Genomic DNA, 20,006 nt, shown 5'->3' on the forward strand with positions numbered 1-20,006 from the left:
TGTCCAAATTGTGCTTAAAAGGATTCAGGGTTTTCTCTTCTAAACTATGCTCTGGACCTACCTATGGGTCTGCTCCAGCCCCATAAGCACCCAAATTCATGATACTTGCTCAAATACTTGCATATAACAAAGTAATGAAAAGTCCTAAAAACTCAGAGCAAGTCCAAAGAATTTAATCAGAACTTGGTGTTGAATTTGCCCTTCTAACTTTGAACAAGATGTATTCTTGTGTGAAAGGCTGCCTTGAGTTTGATTCTTTCTGACAGCAGTTTTTAACCTGGACTACACTGACATGGGTCACCCAGTCCCCTAGAAATAATGCAAAATCTTGTCATAATTCATTGTCTGCCTAGTTTCAGTAACCAAAATCAAAAAATAGCAGCTTATTTTGCTTTGAAGTACCACACTCATTCCATAAAAACCATTGATTTGACTGGCACACATGCATTTTATTTCCATGTATCTGTGTCCTCCAAAAATGCCCAATGCACGGACTGCTCTGGAAAGTTGAAAAGCTGCCTTTGGCTAAAACAGCTTCCAAGTTGCCCTGCAACCCTGATAATGGTTCACTGACTAATGGGTTTTCTCTGTACAAATGGCTCATAAAAGCTGTTAAATCCATCATGAACTCTAAAGGCTTTTTAATCTAATGACTATTTTCACTTACATAGAGGTGTCAGGACAATTTACTGTCCAAGTGTCGAGAAGCAACAGATCCTGACAGGACACAGGATTCTGACACAACAGACTTACACATCTTTTCAGTATGCTTTTCATGATTGCTCTCTGGTACCTTCACGTGGTACCTAAGCAAAACTGCTCACAGGGAGATGCTGAGGTATATTTTGATTTCTAAAGTGTCTTTGCAGGCAGAAAAGCAAGCACCTCTCTGAAAACTGAAGGGGAGAATCAGGTGAAAATGAGAACCAGGATAAAGCAAAATACAAAAGGAACAAAGATCTGTACAAAGTGAAAAGCACCAAAGCACAACCCTTACTTTCCCTTTGCTTGTTCTCAGGCTGCAGACTTGTGGATACTGATGATGGATTGGGTGACACTTTCAATGTCTTTGAGATGGGTTCAAGGTAGAAGAAGTTGAGGACTTTTGCCCACTCTGACATATAAATACTTAGGAGTGAAAGAGCAGGGCAGTGTACACTCTCTCATCCCAATGAATGGGTATTTATTCTTATACCCTGTGCATCTTCCTTGTCCAGAAGATGATTCCCCGACTGTTCCTTGAAAGAAAGGAGCTTCCAATTTTCCAGCTGCTCTATAATCCACAAGCCATTGCCTCATCCACACATCATTGTTCCAGAAGACCAAAAAAGCTGTAAAAAAGATGTCCATCAGACAGATCCTAAAGCTGCTGGGATCTTACCCGGCTAAACAAAGGGGGAAACTGTTTTCTTCTTCTGAGCATCTCTGCCTTGCAAGTTCAGGGAACATCTCTCCAGAGACAGAAACCTTATAATAAATTCCTAGAGTGTGCATGGTTACGAAGAGCAGCTCCTCAGAGAGCTCCTCATTCTCTCACCTTCCTCACACTGAAAGCACTTGCCAAATCTGCTCCCTTCTCACACATTTTTGGCAGTACTTTCACCTCTTTTGTTCTGGTCATCAGTCTGCCTCTTGGGAGAGAATCTCACTAAGAAACCAAACCTGTCAGGTTTTTAAAAAATGTCACTCTGAGCAACGCAAAAGTGAGAAAATAGGAAGCCTAATTCCAAAGCAAATCAGTACAAAACTCACATTGTTTTTTAGGGAACACTATAAGTAAACTGCAAGTTGGAGAGCTGGGAGGTTTAGAAGAACAGCAGTAACTTCTTTTAGTTAGAAAATTCTATTCTTAGACAGAACAGAACTGTTTTTCTACATTATTTCTCAACCCAGGAAATCCCAGGGTAAACACAAAGCCTCAGAGAAGCCTAACTCTGAGACACTGTACATTCTGTGGCCCCTTTCTTGCTGCTTTTGAAAAACGTGCTCCTGTTTCCCTTGAATTTGAAAGACTGTAACAGTCAGCCTTTTCTCTGAAAGCTTCATTACCTATGGACATTCTGGGGGTATAAATGGGCAAGCAATTTCTCAGCAGTGGATGGGCACACAGAGACAAGAGGATGTGGTCAGACCTTTTGTCACAGCAGTGTTTCTGCAGCAGGCTCTCTCCCTCCACCAGCCATGTGGCAGAAATGAACACATTTTATTGCTCTTTCCCTGTGACAGAACTACTGTTCTCCTCTGAGGACCTGGACAGGCATTGATATCTTTTGTGTCCTTGCAATCAGAGTGCTTACTGGTGTGCACCTGGACCTGACTCGTGTTCCTTTTCTTCAAAGATGGCACTCAGGTCAATCAGTTACAATAAATTGACATATTTAATTCTTTGCCCTGCTGCAAAGTTCTTTTTCTGTTATTATTAATTACTTTATGCAGCAGTCTCTCTAATATTCTACCTCTTCTTCCTACAGTGGCATGGCACGGCACTCTGACATGTTTAAGCATTTTTGTAACCCTCCTCTTTTCCCCATATGCATCAAAACCCTTTGTCTGATTTTTAAATGACTAATGCTTCACTGCTACCTGTTGAGGAAAGGAAGAAAAGGAAAGGCTGAGCAATTGTGTTTTAAAGCCAGCAGCTTTACAGAAGGCTGCAATTAATTATTACTAAGATATATTTTTAAATACTTTGCTGGTGCAATGGAGCTATAAGTTGATAAATGTTTAGTTCTAAGAGAAAAAAAATCCTATTGCTATGAAAAATTCTGCTGATAGTTCAAGGTCATTAAAGAAAGCAAAGACTTATGAAGAAGATAAAAAGCTAGTATTCAAAGAGCAGCTACCAACAAACACTTGGGTTTTCTCAGGTAAATCTGAGGCAAGTCATGCCTTCAGACTGAAGCAAAAGTCAAGGTAAAAAAGGTCATATGTAGATACTGAGAGCCTGACCCTCACCAGCTGTAGGCAAGTCACCATTTCCTCATCTGTAAAAATAAAATACAGTTCCCCTTATAACCCATGTGCTACAGCAATTATCTCAGCATCAGGAGACACGGCAAACAAAGCAGCAGTTAAATGAGCCACCAGCTACAAGCAATGGTGTAGAAGGTGCCAGGCTGTGAATGAATTGTTCCTGCTGGCATGCACCTCTGGACATCACCTGGACTGACCTCTGGCTGGAAGCTGTGTCTGCTGGAGCAGGCAAGTCCGTATCTAGTTGGGTGTTAAATATCTTCCAAGGACAGAGACTCCACAAGTTCTCTACATCATCTGCCCTGGAGTTTCACCACTCTTAAAGGATGACAGGTTTTATTATGTTAAGTGCCATTTCCTGTTGTGTTTTGTGCCCACTGCCTCTGAGCCTTTCCTTGGGTATCACAGGGAGGAGTTTCTCTCATACTGGGGAGCCCAGCACAGATTCATCCCAACAGCCTGAGCAGTACTGAGCAGAGGAGATGATCCCTGCTGACCTGCTGAAAATGCAATCTCCCTTCTTGCTGCCCCAGCCTGCCCTTCCTGAAAATGCCTGTTTATCCAGGGCATTCCACTCGTGTGAGCTATCTCTCCATGTCACTGTGACACCAGCAAAATCATAGCCCTGCAAAGGCATTCAGACCTCTAATTCCTCTCACTTCCTCCCCACAGCATGTACCTCAGTGCACAGACACGTCAGAATGTGACCATGCACTTGATCCTGGCTTGGAACAGGTGCAAAGGTTGTCAAAGGTTGAGTGCAGCTCTGGTCTTGAGTGATGACAGAATAAACTCAGTTGAAAGGATCCACAAGGATCATTGAATCCAACTCCTGGTCCTGCACAGAACCATCCCCAAGAATCACACCCTCTGCCTGACAGTGTTATCCAAAAGCTTCTTGAGCTCTGTCAGGCTGGGGCTATGACCACTGCCCTGGGGAGTCTGCTCCAGTGCCCAAACACTCTCAGGGGGAAAAATCTCTTCCTAATATCTGACCTAAACCTCCCCTGACACAGCTTCTCAGGTCACTGGACACAACAAAGCAGAAATCTGTTTTTGTCCCTCCTCCTCCACTCATGAGGAAGTTTCAGACTGCAACGAGGTCTCCCTTCAGTCTCCTCTTCCCCATGCTGAACAAAGAGGCTTCAGCCACTCCTCGTATAGCTTCACCTCCTGGTGCTTCACCAACCTTACTGCCCTCCTTTGGACACTCTCTAATAGTTTTTATGTCATTCTTGTACTGTAGTGCCCCAGTCTGCCCCAGACTTGAGGCGGTGCCCTCCCAGCAGACAGCAGAGCAGGACAATCTCCTCCCTTGCCTGGCTGGCCATGCTGGGCCTGGTGCCCCCCCAGGGCAGGAATGTCCCTCCTGGCTGCCAGGACACTGCTGACTCAACTTGTCATCGACCTCGACCCCCAGGCTCCTTTTCATTCCCCAGTCCATCCATGCATCCAGGGTTTCCCCGTGCCCAGTGCATCCAGCATTTTCCCTAGTTGAACTCCACATGGTTGGTGACTGCCCAGCTCTGTAATTCACTGAGGGCCTCCCTGCTCTTGAGGGAATCAACAGCTCCTCCCAGTTTTGTATTATCTGTGATCTCTCTTCGTGTCCCTTTCAGTCCTGTGTCCAAGTCACTTACGAAGATGTTGAAGAAATGCCCTCCCTAAGCAGCCATGAAAGCTGAAGATGAAGCACTGAATCCAATAAATAAGCTGCCAACTGATGGACAAGCAACACCTGCCATTAAACTGGACAAAGAAAACCTTTAATGGTAACCTGCCTGCCATGCCAGCTATGAATCTGAATTTACTTTGTGAACCCTTTGTGCTGGGAACAGGCTGCTGACAGGTGGCTCCCATTAACACCAACAAGGCAGGCAGAGATTCCTCCCACTGCTTGAAAAATCTGTCCTGTTCTGCAGACATGAGAGGATGGTAATTGGGATCAGAGGTTCAGGTTGGTACTCAGTATGAAACAAATTTTACTTGCTGACTGAGACTCACAATCCGGAATCCTGAGTGTGTGTTTGTGCAATCTGGTTGTCTCACAGCGAACGAATCGATTGAGTCATAAGATATTAAATGTGATGTGCTGGAGAAGCGTCTGATTGTGCTGATTTCCCTACAGTGAATTGAAAACTTTCCCTGGCACTTCTTTCCTTATGTGTTTATGCTTGGTGAGATTCCATTTCATTGTTCTCTTGATTGGTGCTCCTTCTGTTCACACCATGCTGGGTCCTTTGATCAGTCCTCATCCTTTACTGGTCCTTCCAACCTATTCCTTCACTTCCTCACGGGATTCTTAGTCACTATTTCCACTCCCATCACTCTTACTTTAAGCTGTCCTCTCCAGGCTGGCTAGGCTGCTGGCAAAGCTGCTTTTGCTCCATTTGGTCAGGCTGATTGCCTTCTAAGCAATCCTGATCCTCAAAGAGGGTGCCATGGACACAGAAGCCAAATCCTGCTGCTGACATCAGCTGGACAAACACACGTATGGGTCATTCGCTTACAACCTGGCAATCCTTGGTGATCCTTCTGGGTCCCTTCCAATTCAGGCTATTCTGTGATCTGTGATCTCAACTGTTGATCCATCAGATCCACCAGTCCTCTTCAGACCCTCCTCCTCCTCACCAGCAGTATCAAGGAAAGCACTCGTGGGGGCCTTCACTCTCTGCGGGTAGAGAACATCTCAACACCACCACTCGCTGTTTTCTTTTGCCACGTGGCTCAGGTTCAGCTGGTTCAGGTACTTCCCTGTGCAGGGCTCTCATCCAGGGAGCTGCCTTGGCACTGAACCTCTTCTCACGGCTCCAGATCTGCATTTGGAACAGGGGACTGCTCCCCAGGGGCCAGAAGCCACCACCTTATAACCTTCATCATCATTGCAGTTTCCACTTTCCAATCCTGGTAAACAGAGACTCCATCTGTTCTCCTGATGCAGGTGAAGGTTCAGGGTTTGGAAACTGCAACACATCTGGGCAACCTGTGTCAGTGTCTCACTTGACCCTCCTTGTTCTGGACTCAAGATCTGCAAGCTCAGAGCCCCTTGGATGGGGAGTAGCTGGCAGAGCTGACTAGAGGCTGTGGCTAGCAGATATGGGCACACCTAGCTGTCCTCACTGGCACCACAATGTTCCTCCAAGAGTTTCCAGGACTCCCCTGACAACTCATAAGAGTTCCCAGAAGACCAAGAAAGTCTCAGAGGAGAGTGGAGATACTTCTGGGTCATTGTTCGCACCTGGCAAACAGGGAAAGACTCCAGACTTTTCAAATGCTAGGTGCAGTAGTTTTTACTTCTACTTTTTATGTCAGCTACTGAAGCTATTGGTTGACATAAACAAAATTACAGATGTCATAAGAAAGCTGTAAAACTCCTTGACATCGGAATTATGGGTACCAGCAATTTGCAAGGGTTTTTATTCTATTAAAAAATCCTCCAAAACCAACAACAACAAAAAAACCAAACCTTGGGAAAAAAATCTGTAACAAGCTAGTAAGCAGACTGACACTCCCTCTGACCAGAGGTTGTAGCAACACCATGGCAGAGACAGTCACGATACACCAGTCCTGTTTTAGACCCTTCTCTAGCTATCTCCTGGTTATGACAGATGTTCAGAGCCCAGCTGCCAAGACAAGACTCACAGCTGTCTGACTTCCTTTTGGTGAAGGATGTCACTCTCCTGGGTGCAAGGGTTGTTTGGACTGGGGACAGTGCAGCTCCTTTGTCTTTGTTAAACCAGCTCACTATTCTCTTAACATCTGTGAAGCACTTGGATGTCTTTAGACAGAGAGATCTCCAGTGACACTGGTACACAAACAAATCTCAGCGTAATTGCCATGGAGAGAGGTGCAGAGCAGTGATGAGAAAATGGTCAGCACAGACACAGAAGCAGCCTTGCTGCAGTTTTGATTTTCATCTCAGGACAGCAGACAAGGGTAAAATACCCCAGGGAATGCACTGCAGGACCCTCTGTTGCAGGTCTGGCAGGTACCACGACCCCTCAGTGCACAGACAGAGACACAGGGGCTCCCTGCTTCCTGCCCCTCCCTTACAGCCCAAGCGCAGAAACACTGCAGGTGATTTTGCACTGCTGGTGTTGCAGAGCTTCGGAGATCTGCTTGCTGATGCTGCTGTGCATCCTATCCTAAATCCTACTGGAGTGAAACATGCTGCAACCCAAATTTAATTTGGGGGAAAAAAATTTACTGGGAGATATCTTTCAACTCCAGTGTTTCCAGGCTACTTTCTTCTTCTGAAATGTTGTGTGCTTTTCTGATGGAATCTCCAAGCAGATGATGAGGTTTAAATCACAAAGCAGAGAACCTGCAACTCTGCTGCCCAGTTTCCTCTCCCTGTTAACATTAAGTAATGAAGCCCTCAGAATAGCAGATGGGGCCTCTCCGAGAAGAAAAAGCCTTCCTGTACAAACCAGAACTGAAGCTCCCTCCCTTTTCTTTTAGCCTGAAACATCTTGCAGAAGCCTTAAAGGTGGCAATGCCTTGTAGTATATTTTTGGAGTTTGTATTAACATACAACAACGAATCTTAAAAATCCAGCATAGTCAGTTCTTTCCTAAGTGACCTAATTGGGCATCATGGGATCTACTACTGCAGCGTCAGTAAGTATAATATATATCAAAATTTATGATAAAAATTAAATTCCAGTATTTTCTGATGGAAATTCCTGATGTGTTTGTATTTAGTTATTTTGTGCTCCAGTACATATGTGATGAACTGCTGTGTCCAGTGAAAGCCAAGGCACTGCAGAATTCACGTGCAGGAGAGAGAAAATCAAATCTAGCCTTACAACACTGACCTTATCATGTCCTTAGTTGCTTAACCTGTTGCCTTGTTCTACCAGGTATAAAAGCTTTCCATCTGAGCTGACAACCTTGGAGCTGGTTGGAGCTCTGAATCTTTGTCATTCATAGAGCAGCATTTGTGAAAATTCATAATACTTATGTGTGCTTCCAGATCCATGCTATTTAATAGAGTAGTGCAGGTTCACAGTCATTAGACATTGATAAATGCAGCACTTACTACCAAAAACCCCTATCTGTTGATACCAAGATTGCAGGACTCTTAGACCAATCATAAAAATCAAATTGAGACAATGTTTTAAGTTAAACAGAAAACAGTCAAAGACATTTTACTTCACAGTCTTATTAATATGTATAATGCATTATGAAATCCATTTTATTTGCCTTCAACATTTTCCCAGCTGAACAGGAAGCTTTTAAAAAAAACAATTACTACTTTGAATCTCCTCCGCTGCATGCAAGTCATGTTGTGCCTGAGCCAATCCTTTAGTACAATTATTTATCACTGGCAAGCAGTCATATTAAAAAACTAATAATGACTGCTTCATTTTTCAGAACTTGTAATCATTTTGCTATGCAATTTTGAATGCAAGGTAAGGAAGAAGACCTGCAGTTTGAAAACTTTCATAAAATCCCACCAGGTTCTGGTGCTCACTTTTTCCCCTTTCACTTGAACATACCATTTTCTTTTCAATGTTAGCCATGTCAAAACAAAGAGAAATATTCAAAGCTATTTGCTATGGTTATTTTTCATGACAAGGTTTGGATCTAATTCAAGAGTAGTCATGTCTGAACCCAGATTTAACATTACTGATGGTCCTCTAGATGCTCATTTAGCAAGTCTCCACATACACTAAGGGCAATCTCCTTCTTACTAAACCAAGTGTTACTAAACCAGGGCTCAGCAGCAGGAGTCACACATGGCTTTTATAGGGACCTGATATTACCCTGCATCCTGAAGTGATTTCCACTGCACTCTTTCCCATGCTGTCCACTCTTCAGCTCCCTATAAAATCTATGTGTGCACAGCTCATTGGGCTCTCAAAACAGTGTCAAGTGAGGTGTCAAGGCTTGAACAGGAACCTTTCTCCAGCATGTTGGTTTCTAAAATATTGAATGTGGACAGAGAAATCAATCTGCTGACTGCTGGTAATCAACTGCATTTTCATACTGAGCATGCCAATACCTAGGTGAAGCTCTGCAAGAAAATGGGACTGGGCAGGCAAAGTGGGATTCTAGCTGGACACAGCTCTAAAAGTCAAAAAGGGAGTTTTACTTAATTAATTTATTTATTGCTTTCTGCTATCCATTCTCTTTTTTGTTGCATCCTCCCTTCTCCTTTTTCTGTCATCAGGCATCATTCCTTTTCTTTCACACCAGGTTGCATCACTTTATTAGAAAGACTATTAGGACAAGTGTTTTCCTATGAGGATATTCAAAAACTAACCAGGCTATCTGTAAGAAAATCAGAAAACCCGTCTGGACAAGGCCCAAAGGAACTTCACTCAGCTGCTGCTTTTCTGAGCTGCATCATGCCCAGACACCCACAGAGAACTCTTCCCACCTAAATCATTCTATGAGTCTATGGCCTTTCTTTTTAACTCAAATGAGTAAAAACTTGGGTTTATTATTCACTTGGTAGACCCTGGCTGCCTTTCTTGTCCAAACACAGATAGTTTGAGTTTTTTCCAAGTCCCAAACTGCTTTACTCCTTCTATAGAAATATATTTCCAATAAGAATGAAAAAGCCTGAAACTCAGCTTGTTAAACCAATGCTAGCATTTACTCACTTGATACCACATTTACACCCTGCATAAACCACCTCTGTTCCCACAACTGGATCAGTTTGAGAGTTTCAGTATGTTCCCCATCACTGTAAGAGAGCTGAACTGATTTTTGCTTTGGCTGGTTTAAATAAGATCATGAAGATCCTTGATGACTACTGACCTAGCTAGCTGTAAGTCAAATATTAGCACAACTATAAAACTCATAAAAGTAAATCTGCTGTCCAAAAAGTTAATTCACTCCATTATAACTGGAATCTTACATTGGTCAGGCTCAAATAAGAAACTAGACTACATTTATGCAGTACATTTACAGATATTTCTGCTGTAATTTTATAAAAAATGCAGTGTTGAGACTACAGTAAACCAAATGGAAACTCAATCAATAGCTCCACTGTGAAAAAGTAACACAAACTATTTTAAAGCCTCTCTAACCTTATTCTCTCCATGAAGCATGCACAACTCACAAAGAGTTTTGAGAAACCAAGCAGTGTGTTATATATGGTGTAAATTAAATAAAGGTGATATTAATTCAATAATGCTGTACATCTGCACATAAAAATCACACACTAAATTTCTGTGCTTTAGTGAAGTATGTAAAAAGTATTCATACAGGATTTTCATTATTATTAGAGCTCCTGCCAGGTATGCAAAGTCTAAACTCCAGAAGTCACAACGAACAACAGATTATTGATTTTGGGGATAGACATGCAGCATTTAACAGGTGGGAGAAGGAAACACAGGAAAAATTTGGCCATTATAATACCAAAGGTAGTTATCCTTTAAGTCACAGGATGCACTGTCCTGAACGCATGAGAAAACTGACAGCAGCTCCACCAATAACTGCATCATTATTTCCAAGTTGCTTTAATCTTATTGCAGCATATTTTTCAAAGGCCTCATCAATAATTACTCTAGAATCATAAAAAGTTAATAGTGCCCTAGAACTGCAAAATGTTAACCAATTATTCAAATTCATTTTAAGCCCATCCCGTTACATGGTTTCTTCCGTTCATCTGCTGTTATGTTTAGGTCATAAAGGAAATGATAAGAGAAAGGAGTGCACAGCGGGTTTTGGAGTATGTTTTAATCTTTTAGGCTCTTTGCACTGACTCTCTGCAAACAAGCAGAATCTCTGCTGGTAGGGACCACAGACACCCTTGGGACTCTCAGGGTGTGCAGTGTGATGCAGATGTCACTCAAAAGTAAGAGTTACCACCATTATGAGCACCCATTTGGTTTCCTGAACTGTGAAACAACTCGTTAAAAATCGACTATGTTCTCAGTAAAATATTGATCAACCATGCACCTAACAACCATTTCTAAAAGTTTATCTGCAACAGAAATCTTGACCATTAAATCACTCTGTTTCAAGACAAAGATACATCTTAACTCCTGATTCTTTAACTTAAAACTGGAGTGTTCTAGGAAGACCTAGAACAATTTATCATTGTGAATTTATACAGACATCCTAAACCTGACCCTAGCCCAAACTTCTGAATCAGAAATATTATTTTAGGCATGGCATCAAGCTGAAAGATAATCCATGAAGGCTCATGAGCTCTACAACTGAGGGTCAGTCTGTCACCATTGTTGTAAGCACACACCATCATGAGTAGTAATTTCATGTGTGTTAAGATCTGAGTGCCCATTTAGCATCATGTGCACAAGATGCAACAACTCTCAAAGCATCAATTCCTACTGTCTCACTTATTTCCTGCAAACACGTCCATATTGATCCACTTTCCTTCAGTCTCTTCAGCAGCTCCACTGAGCAGCAGCCACAGTTGTGACAAAATGATCTGTGCAAGCCTACCTGTGCAAAAGGCATTTGCTCTGACTTCAGGAATGGGATCTGCAACCTGCTTGGCTCTATATCCACCACCTCACAGAAATTCCTGGTGAAATACACCAGTGAAGGAAACACATCAGAGAAGAATTATTTATTGCAAAAATGCTGGGATGTGGGAATGGGCTGAGAAGAAGCACCAGATTCTGTCCCTTCAGAATGCCCCAGGAGTTAAAATAAGATCATAAAACCTGAGGTGCACTGGGCAAGCAAGTTAGAAATACAGAAACATAAAGAATCATTTCTCCAGAAAGATTTTGTTGTTGTTGCGACATTCTCCTGCATTCATAACAGGTTTATTTATTTCATGTTACTCAGGTACTGGCAACTGGATTATCCATTTGTGCTTTAGAGGGAGAAGATCTCACAATTCAAAAGCTATTTGCTATCCACACAAAGGCACTCAAATGTTGCCAGACGCTTGGAGAAGTTCTGGGTTGATGCAGTACCTTAGGTTTGTATAGGGTGCACAAGGCTTCACAGACCAATTCCTAAATCTGGTATTAAAATTCAGTTGGAATTTCTAGAGAGCAAAAAACGCCAATATTTTTTCAAAGCTAAATCACTGAAACAAACCTTTTTGCCATAAGGCTGATGTTAATGACTTCACCCTTAAAACACTGCTGAAAAAAGTCCTCCTTTTCAATGTCTGGAGTGGCTGGTCTGGAACCAAAAATCAAGTCCTGATGAAACTGGGCATGGTACTTGAAAAGACCTATTCCACCTTTAAAAATTCTCATGATGTCAAAGCTACTGTCAAAAAATTGGGATGGGTTTGATATTTCAAAATATGCTTAAAGCATCTTCTTTTGCTCCTGCATTTTTCATGTCTTTCCCACTGCTCAGCTCTGCAAAGGCTTGACTGTTGTACTAAGGGTTACTTAGACTGCATTTGTGAGTCCTTATTGATTCCTTTCCACTCTTTTTAGACTTCATGCAAATTATCATTATAAGCAAGTGCAGAGATATTCCTACAGACCAAAGCATTAAAAAGAGTTTATTCAGAGTTCCAGACCAGAGGAAATGGTGCAGGTGTATCACAGAGCAGCCAATAATTTGATAATGCACTGCACCTTTCTTGATCTCCAAATTTGCATGTGTCTGAGCAAATAAATAGCTCTGTGTTGTGTGCTTGGGAAGGAAAACATGAAAATCCCTCAGGTTTTTGAAGCAGGAAAAGAAACAAAAGTTAATGCATTAAGGGCTTTACAGCAATATCCACAAAACTAAAACCTAAATATACTTCTGAAAAGAAAGAAGGGAAAAAATGGGCAGTTAGATATTGTGCCCTGTGTATTTTCACATTGCTATTTTAGGCCTAGTTAAAGCAGCTCAGTAATTACTGAAAATATCTTCCAACTTAAAAGGCCTCAAATATGGTTTGCAGACTTCTGTACACACAGAACACCTGCATGAATAGTGCCTGGTTCACAACCCCTTTTCTCAAAGGCTTACATAAACTTTCTGATCAGTAGCTTTTCTAGCAAAAAAACTGCGGGGTTTGTTTTAACTAACAAATGAGAAAAATGCATTTGTACTTCAGAACCAGAGCAAATACAATCTCTCTAACTGCTAAGTATTTTAAAAAACCTGTACAGTTCCTTCTCTTAGAAACCTGATTAAACACAGGACACAACATATTATAAATTACAGTAGCTCTCAAAAGTGTTGTCTACCGTCAAGGCAGAATGCAAACAGGTAAAGCAATTTGTTCATAGCATTTTTCTCTACTTCCAAATGCATTTTTTTATTACTCATAAATACAAAGAACTTTTGGTACCTTTAATCCCTTCCTGGAAAAGTCTACCAGATTCATTAGAGGAAACTGTAAGATGTTATTCAAGTTTTCAAATGGATTATTTGCAATGGGAAGTTTTCAGAATAAAGGGAAGGATTAGAAAAGCCTTCAAGTGTCTACAAGCAGGAATACAAGCCTTCCTTCCTTAAAAAGTTATGTTTTAAAGAAAAATTCAGTAAAGCACCTAAATTCTCATGGCAACACCTTAATGTTAATTTTAATAGGGCCTCAGGAAGCTAAGGAGAATCAAGTAATAATCAGATTTATTTCACAGCTCCTACTTTGGCCAAGAGTCATTTATGCTCTCTGCCTAATTGTGAAGCACTTTGAAGGGTTTTTTTTATAGTCAGGTAATATGAAAGCTGCTTAGCAATTCAACAAAACTAATCCAATGTTCAAGAGACACCTATTCACTGAGATTAAGCCAATTTTACAATACGGAGTTATCCAGTCACCTGGAAAAAAGGAGGTATGTGGAGGACAAAAAGCAAATGCTGAGGAATGAGTGACAAATGGGGAACATAAAGAGATTTTTTTAGAAAGAGCAACAAGGAGAAATGGATACATATGGCGAGTGAATAAAATCAGAAACAATGAATCCCAAGACACAGAAGTGTCGGAAGCACAGGGATTTATGCAGAAACATTCCCCTTTGCACAGCATCTGTCAGCACCGACTCTCACAGCCTAAGTGGGCAGCTAATGACAGGCAGCCCATACAACACCAGCACATGACTCATCCCTGGGGCACTTTGTCCTCACAGCATCCCAGTGGAGCAGCACAGCACATCCAAGCACGGCATGGATGGAGAAGGGAGGAACAGTGTCACTGAGGGCTGCAGCTGTTTCCAAGTTAGTTCACCTTGGGAAGATTTTCCATTTGAAGGTTATGGCAAATTGTGACAGGATTTATTTTGCACTCTCTAGGAGAGCTTGACATTATCTTGGCAAAAGCACTGTATTTTGAATATCCAAAATTGCAATCTAATATCACTCTGTCCTTTATGTAATTTTAATATTATTAAAGCTCTAAACAACCAGCAAGCTTTTATGAGACAAATTACTCTTTTTTTAAAATAAGCAAATAAAAAGTCACTTCCAATACATTCAATGTCTTACAAATGTAACTTTGAGGACTACAGCAAACATAAGAGGTCATTTCATACTTCTGAAATACAGCTAAAAAACCAGAGGGCACAAGCCAGTACACCCAAATGTACAAAAACCTTTTTAATTTTCAGAACACCTAACCAAGAAATTATAGTAAAACAAGTGCCGCGTATGTCACAAATGTTCTAAATTCACTGATTTTTTCACAGCTCCCCAAGCCCTGCTGTGATGCTGATGACAAACAGAAGTTCAAGAGGCACTTGTCTCTCTCACACAAATGATTTCAGTATTGCAGAAATTCTCCTGCTACTCGGTAGTTCAGCTGTCGGCTTGACTACACAAAGTTCTGACAAGAAAATGCATGTGGGCAAGGAGGAAGAATGCTTTCCTTCAGTGCTTCTGTAAGTTGAAACTTTTTTTTAAAATTACATTTGAACTGATGTTTGAAGATGATTCAATCTGTCCAAACACAAAATAGCCAAAAGTAAAGGAAAATGTACCCCACTGAAGAAACAGAAATCCTGCGAGGTTACAGCATACCAACAGCTCAAATCCAAGCTTGTACCAAAATTAATGTAAGACTAGAACGTTTTATTTTTCAGATTTTTTATTTTATTCATTTGGGGGAAGGGGAGAAGATATTTTCTGTGTAAAATCCTCAGCCCTTTGCAATGTCCTATATATCGGGCTGTCAAGAAGAAACAGTTTTCACTCTGCCTGCAAAAGCTTTCCTGAGGGCAGAATAATGGATTTAGTGTGAAAAAGTGGGATCTGCAGATTACAGAATTTAAAGATGTCCAATGTTTTAAGTTTTAATGGTGTTACATATTTGAGTCTGCCCCTATTACCTTGTCAAAGTCAGGATTACGATAATCCACAATGAAGGACAATGAAGAATATACATCAGTCAGATATCAAAACCTTTTGGTAACTCGTTGATCAATTTAGGAGAATTTAATTAAATCTGATTCCAGAAAATTTTAAGTATTTTCATGTGCAAAGAGACACCTCAGATGTGCCCAACACCTTCAGGAGTAGCTGCTCTTGAAAATAAATCCTTAGATAACTCCCTGAAATAGCTCAAGCCCTCAGGCCAGGGCTTGCAGTGTGAGGAGGAGGAAAAAGGAAGTAGAAAATGCCTCATCAGCAGAAACCCCAGACCAAATTTCTCCTTTTGTTGCCTAGAGAGCCATTACAGTCCTTACTCTCCTTTCTTTGCAGGAAGGAAAGGATACTGCTTCTTCAAGAACCACCATTCAAACACAAACAATGGCTCTGAAGTTGTTCTCATGCCTTCCCCCTGCAGTCATGTGTAGTTGTGGGGATGCTGTTTACTCACAGTATGGAAATTTCCCTCCAACATCTATTTGCTAAATGCAATTATCACATCCCCTTGCACTTCCTGTCACTAATGATGAGCGTCAAACAGGCTGCAAAAGCCAGGACAACACTCAGACCCACCAAATTCAAAGCCATACTGGACTCTCTCCTGCAGCCCCTTAGCCTGAGTTTTCTCCTAGAAACCCAACTGCCAAAATGAGAGGAACAAAGAGAGGGCAAGAGCACAGAGCATGGAAAACAGTGCGGGATGAAGACCTCAGGGTAGCTCACCAGTCCCACGGGAAGAGGACTGGAATTTGACAGGCATTGCACTTCTCTCACTTCTATTACTAGCACTGCCCAGACCTCAGGAAGATTATTCATTCTGACAATTTATTCCTCACCTTCAGAAAACTGGCTGTACTTTCATGTACAAATGCACCTGCCAGGTGTGATTGTACCTTTCTCCACCTTCAACCAGCACACATCCTGCCATGGAGAGATGGAACACAGCACTCCCTGGATCAAACCTTGTAAAGCAGGGTAGCAAAACAATGGCACAGATGCGCTGAAATGTTGGTACAGATGTTTTTGGCACTGCTCTGTCCCAGCAGGCGAAGGAGAGAGGAGATGCCCCACAAAGAGCTTTGGCCACCATAAGTGGAAAAGGAAGAAAGGGATAATTTTCCTCCTGTCATCCCAGACGCTGCCTCTCCTCCTTTCTCTCATGCTTGCCTGCCATCCTCGAGACCACCCCAGTGGTCAGTCCTGGCCAGCAACAAACCCTCACACAGGCTGCTGTGCACCACTTGCATTTGTTGGGATAGACCCAGGGCATAGCAAAAGCATCTCTGGGTCCATCACTGACTCCAAAGGGCTCTGGAACCTGTGGAGTGGGGCATCTCTGCACTACTATTTAACCTCTGCCTAATGCAAACCAAGGCTGGGAGACAGGCTCCTGAAGGCTTCTTTCAGGATGCTGTCTGCAAAGGAGGGTAGGGAAAAGGAGAATCTCAGTCTCCTGCACATCCTAGTTAAATGTTTACATGTTTGTACATTTTGTAAACATTTAAATGTTTACAAAATGTACTGCATCAAATCTTCACAGACATTTGGCGACAAATATCAGACTGTAATGACACCTCTTATAATATAATAAAGAATCCTCCAGAAAGCTGCCTGCATTATTTGGGAGAGGGACTCAGATTTGATAAGTGGATCAAAATCAGTTTAATGATTCCCTATTTAGCCTTTAAATCCACTCATAATGTGACATTGTATTTCCAATTAGGGAATGAAAATGTTGATTAAACATTTCTGTCATTTCAGATTAGACATCACATGTTATCTCCTTATTATTAAAACCTTCAGATTTGAACATAAAAAGGAATTTGTAGAGTCAGGCACAGGGTTTAAGTTTTTATAATGAGCCATTCATCTTCAGGTCAGGTTCCATAATAACTAACTGCTACAAGTTAGTTCAGTGGGAGGAAAATGAAATGGGAAAAAAAATGGAAATTAGAATAGCGGCTGAAACTGTGTCATATTTGTACAGACTGAAGCATGATGGTATTTAAAGTGCCCCAACAACTTGTGACACCTCATTTCTGCCTCTGTCACCACAATTGCATGAAGGCACGCTGTAGCATAGGCAGTTAGCAAATAGCTAATGGCAGGGCATCTGACATGACAATCAAGGCTCAGCATCATTTTCTTAAGAGCAAATATCTCAAAATCTTTAATCAGAGGACAAGATCCCAGTGGGGAGACAGCACATTCTGGGGAACAGGCCTGTGATAATTTTTTTACTGACAATCTCTTTTCCTATTATGTTCAGCTAGCATGGCTGCTGCTGGATTGTTCTTCCACAGAAAAACATTTTCAGGAAAGCAGGCAGCATTATTTTTAGCTGTCCTGCTTTTCACAGCAACAGCAAGGTGTCACACTGCTAATCAATTCTCATGGTTGCTTCAAAGCAACAAAAATAGGGTCTGTCCTGACCCAGGTTACCAGCACAGGGCTTGGTGTCTGGGGCAGCTCCTCTGATAAAAAAAAAAACCAAAAAACCACTTAAATTTAGTCTCAAAAGCACTGCAGTGGGAAAAGAAAAACACCTTTAGTGTGTCTTAAAATTTACAGGGATTTTCAGATGGAATGGCTACTATCAATCATCTCTGCACTCCCTGCAGGAAATTAGATTTCCTGTTGTTTAATGCTACAGTGCTAGACACAAGTCTATGAATTTGTAGTCCCACTAGTGCTACATTAAAAATCTGTACTGTGGACAAAGAGGGGAAGAATGGAGCAGAGAGAACATAGTTTCAGACACTACCTCTCTGGCTTTGACTGATTTTTAAATTAATGTTGTGTTTTAATCAGCAAATCAACTATGTGAAAAGACAAGCAATGTACATTTACGGAGCAAAAAATTCTCATGTCAATCTTGTCTACAGGAGGAACAATTTATGTCACTGTCACAAGTTGCCAACCAGGCCCATCATTAAATTCTTTAGAGAACTAAAAGTCTTCTTCTTCTTCTTCTTCTTCTTCTTCTTCTTCTTCTTCTAAAGAGCTTCTTGTTTAAGCAATAAATTTGAGACATCTCATTCCTGATTGTTTTTATAGGGTGTTTTTCTGACCTCATTTCTGCTTTTCACTCATTTTTATCGTTTCTTTCTCTAGCTATTATAACAAACCAGCGACCCATTGTCTCCATCAGAACAACAATTAATCCTTTGACAGTTCCGGGCACTTCTCTTATGGAAGAGCTCAAGTTGCCTCAGAACTGGGGCCAAAGAATGAGCATTCCATCCAAGACAGATGGCTCTGAAGGTGGTTATTTACAGAGATGGTTATTTATTTATATTTATATATATATTTCTATATACTGGTTATTTATATATTTATATATACTAGTTATATAAAATACATAAATATGTATATAAATAATATAAATATGTATTTCTATATACGTATATATTTATATATATTTATATATACTGATTATTTACAGGCAGTTATCTACTTTTTACCATCTAAAGATGATGGAAGCTTCTATCCTCCCTGGAAACACAGAGTCACTTCCCTTGCCAGGAAAACTGTCCCAGCCTTATAAGCACCAGCTGAACAATCATGGATTTGAATGATGAATGTTGGCCAGTCTATCAGTGTTAGGCTAAGTAAAATAAGAACCACAACCTACCATCTGTATGGATTAAAGTAATAAACTAATAAATTAATAAATAAAAACCCCACCACACCGACTGCCTTTAATGAAGACATGGAGCATTAACTGCAGATTCACTGCTGGACAATTCTTAGCCCTTGTGCTAGCCAACCTTCTTCATCACACTTAAAGGTCAGGCATGCCTCATCTACATTTTATGTTGCACCTGAACTGAAATCAGAGCTGAGTGTTGCCTCCCAAGCCCATGAAGCACCAGACTGTGAGACCAGAAATTTCCTTGAGTGAGTTTTAGTCCCTGTGCAGCACCAAGATGGAGAGAGGTGTGAGGAGGATGGGCAATCACCTGCTGCTGACCTACACCTGCAGCTACTGCCCACCACAGGACAAGCCAGAAAATCAGACAGAGAAGTCTTGGGTACCCAGTGCCTCTCCCTGCTCTTGCACGCTTGTCCCTGAGATCTGGATAACTCATGCAGGACTTTTTCAGGGGGATCTGATGGCACTAAGTATGAACATGGATATCTATGTGATCAACTAAGACAGCATCCTTTCCTACAAATAAAACTGCTAACAAATTACTTAATTCCTGCAGGGAAGAGCTGCCTTCTCTGCTGGCCTGGCAGCTGAATGCTGCACTCACCTCAACAAAGATGAAACAGGGGATGATGGAATAACTTCTCTGGGTATTGTTTCCTAAAGCCATTTCTCATCACACTTCTTGGGGAGGCACTGTTCAAAACTTTATATCCTGAAAAAGAAAAGACAGAGGTATTTCAGTATATTTCACATTTTTGCAAACTCCAAAATTAGATCATAACACAGAGCATGGACCTAATAGACCAAGGACACAGTCTAGTAAGAACTTCAAGGTCTGCCTGTGTACAAAACACCCCGAGACAGCTCTCCCTTTACAACACAAAAGAAGAGACAGACATAGGTTACAGGATACACCATACAGAGATCGAAGGGTGATAAGGAATACAATAGTTTTCCTTAAATACAATCCACTCCCAAGCAAAAGATTCTTCTTCCGAATTGTAAAATCACATTTTCAGCCCACTGACCTGCCTACAGTGTGTTTTAAACCAGGAAATTTTGGTAATTGACTTTTAAACTTGCACTTTGAGAGATAACCTTACAGTAGACTGGCTGTGCACATGATCGGA

General features: G+C 41.4%; 1 protein-coding gene across 1 annotated transcript in view; it reads right to left on the minus strand.

Moving 5' to 3' along the window:
• Window positions 1-19,589, minus strand: part of PLPPR1 (phospholipid phosphatase related 1) — a 62,334-nt gene extending 42,745 nt beyond the window's left edge. Inside the window, exon 1 of the mRNA XM_030237537.2 lies at window positions 19,481-19,589. Within this exon, the coding sequence (XP_030093397.1) occupies window positions 19,481-19,543 (63 nt within the window). The 5' untranslated portion in view covers window positions 19,544-19,589. The remainder of the gene's footprint in view (window positions 1-19,480) is intronic.
• Between the last annotated feature and the right edge of the window lie 417 nt (window positions 19,590-20,006).

This window comes from Serinus canaria, chromosome Z (genome assembly GCF_022539315.1).
Source record: "Serinus canaria isolate serCan28SL12 chromosome Z, serCan2020, whole genome shotgun sequence".
Lineage (NCBI taxonomy): Eukaryota > Metazoa > Chordata > Aves > Passeriformes > Fringillidae > Serinus > Serinus canaria.